The sequence below is a fragment of the Entelurus aequoreus genome, linkage group LG09 (assembly GCF_033978785.1).
Source record: "Entelurus aequoreus isolate RoL-2023_Sb linkage group LG09, RoL_Eaeq_v1.1, whole genome shotgun sequence".
NCBI lineage: Eukaryota > Metazoa > Chordata > Actinopteri > Syngnathiformes > Syngnathidae > Entelurus > Entelurus aequoreus.
In genome coordinates, this window is record NC_084739.1 from 66286634 (window position 1) to 66288354 (window position 1721).

Here is a 1721-nt window from a genome sequence, read left to right on the forward strand (position 1 = left end):
TCAACCATTGAATCACTTTCCATAGTTCAAGACTTACGGTCATTTAAAAAGAGCACTGCACATCATAATGTCGGCGACTGTTTTGATGTTAAAGGTCTAAAAAAAATGATGTAGAACGTCCGGCGGGGCCGGATTGAAAATCCTAAAAATCCGTATATTGCCCGGGTGTGCTATCAGGTGACAACAAGCCGCAATATTTCCTCAAAGTACTGCGTCAGCTACAAACACCACAGATGACACGTTGAATAAAAAAACGAAGGTGTTTGTTTACAAAATATCAACGGCCCTTTTTGCAGAGAATCTTCTTGAAGGACCTCCGGAAGTCGTGGTTGAATATGGTGTATATGACGGGGTTGAGGGAGCTGTTGCAGTAGCCCAACCAGAAGAACATCTTGAAGAGCGTCTCGGGCACGCAGCACGCGCACACGGCCGTGAGCGTGTACGTGAAGAAGAAGGGGAACCAGCAGAGGACGAAGACTCCCACCACCACGGCCAGGACCAAGGTGAGGCGCCTCTCCCGCCGCTGTCTGCCCTTCCACCTGCTCGCCGCCGCCTTGGGAGCCGCGTCCGTTTCGGCTCTCCACCTCTGAACGGGGCGTTTCTTCTTCATGGAGCACAATGCCACTTCGTTCCCGTCGGACGAAGATTGTTCCTCGTCCACTTCCTCCTCTCCTCGGATTTTCCCCTCCTCCTCCTTGGGATCCTTGGAGTTTCCGTTTTGTCTCGACCTCTCACCCGGGGGCGCTCGAGTTCTCTGCTTGGCGACCTGGTAGATCCTCACGTAGACCAGCACCATGATGGCGCAAGGCGCAAAGAAGGAGGCGGTGCTGGAGAAGACAATGTACCAAAGCTCGTCGTTAATTTTGCATTCGGGCCGGTCCTCTTTGCCTTCGTCCTTCTTCATGGTGATTAGAGGCGGGAAGGAAATAAGGGCCGCCAGCATCCAAACGATAAAGACGGTGCTTTTGATCCGGCGCGGCGTCCTCAGCAGGTTGTACTCGATGGCCCGTGTGATGGACCAGTATCGGTCCAAGCTGATAGCGCACAGGTGGACGATGGACGAGGTGCAGAAAAAGACGTCCAAGGCCAGGTAGATTTCGCACCACACTTTGCCAAAGTACCAGAAGCCCATCAGCTCGTTGGCCAGGGAGAAGGGCATCACCGAGGTGGCCACCAGGATGTCGGCGCAGGCCAGGGAGAGCAAGAACAGGTTCTGGGGGGCTCTCAGCGCCCGGCTGGTGGTCAGGGCCATGACCACCATGACGTTGCCGAACAAGGTCAGTAGGATGAGGACGCCCACCAGGAGGGTGAGAGGCACCGAGGTCCGGGCGGTGTAAGGATGCCTGGTCTCATTGCTCAAGTTCAGGCAACCCATCGAAATTAATAGCTGAGCTCAGCAGCACCGGGCCAAGCAGTCTTCATTCTTCTGTGTTATTCAGCGGGAAAAGCATCCTTGCAGTTGAAAAAATAGGGAAAAAAAAAAGGAAAATGCACCCAGACGTGTTTCAAACAGATGTTTTAAGCAGGTATGGCAGAAGGGAGAGTGGCTCTTTTATAAGGGCTGCATGTGGGAGGGTGGGAGGGGCTCCTCCTGCTTCTGGAGACTCTGAAGGCTGATAATGACATTGGCACTCATTGTGATGTATTGGATTCATATGAATATATCTTACACAGACCCGGTGGAGTAAAACTCGCCATTTTTATTGGATTCAATCATTATC

General features: G+C 52.6%; 1 protein-coding gene across 1 annotated transcript; it reads right to left on the bottom strand.

Moving 5' to 3' along the window:
- Positions 1-277: 277 nt before the first annotated feature.
- LOC133656931 (alpha-2A adrenergic receptor-like) lies at positions 278-1456 on the bottom strand. Its single transcript, XM_062057809.1, has one exon. The coding sequence runs from the start codon at positions 1373-1375 to the stop codon at positions 278-280; it is 1098 nt and encodes a 365-aa protein (XP_061913793.1). The 5' UTR covers positions 1376-1456.
- Positions 1457-1721: the final 265 nt, after the last annotated feature.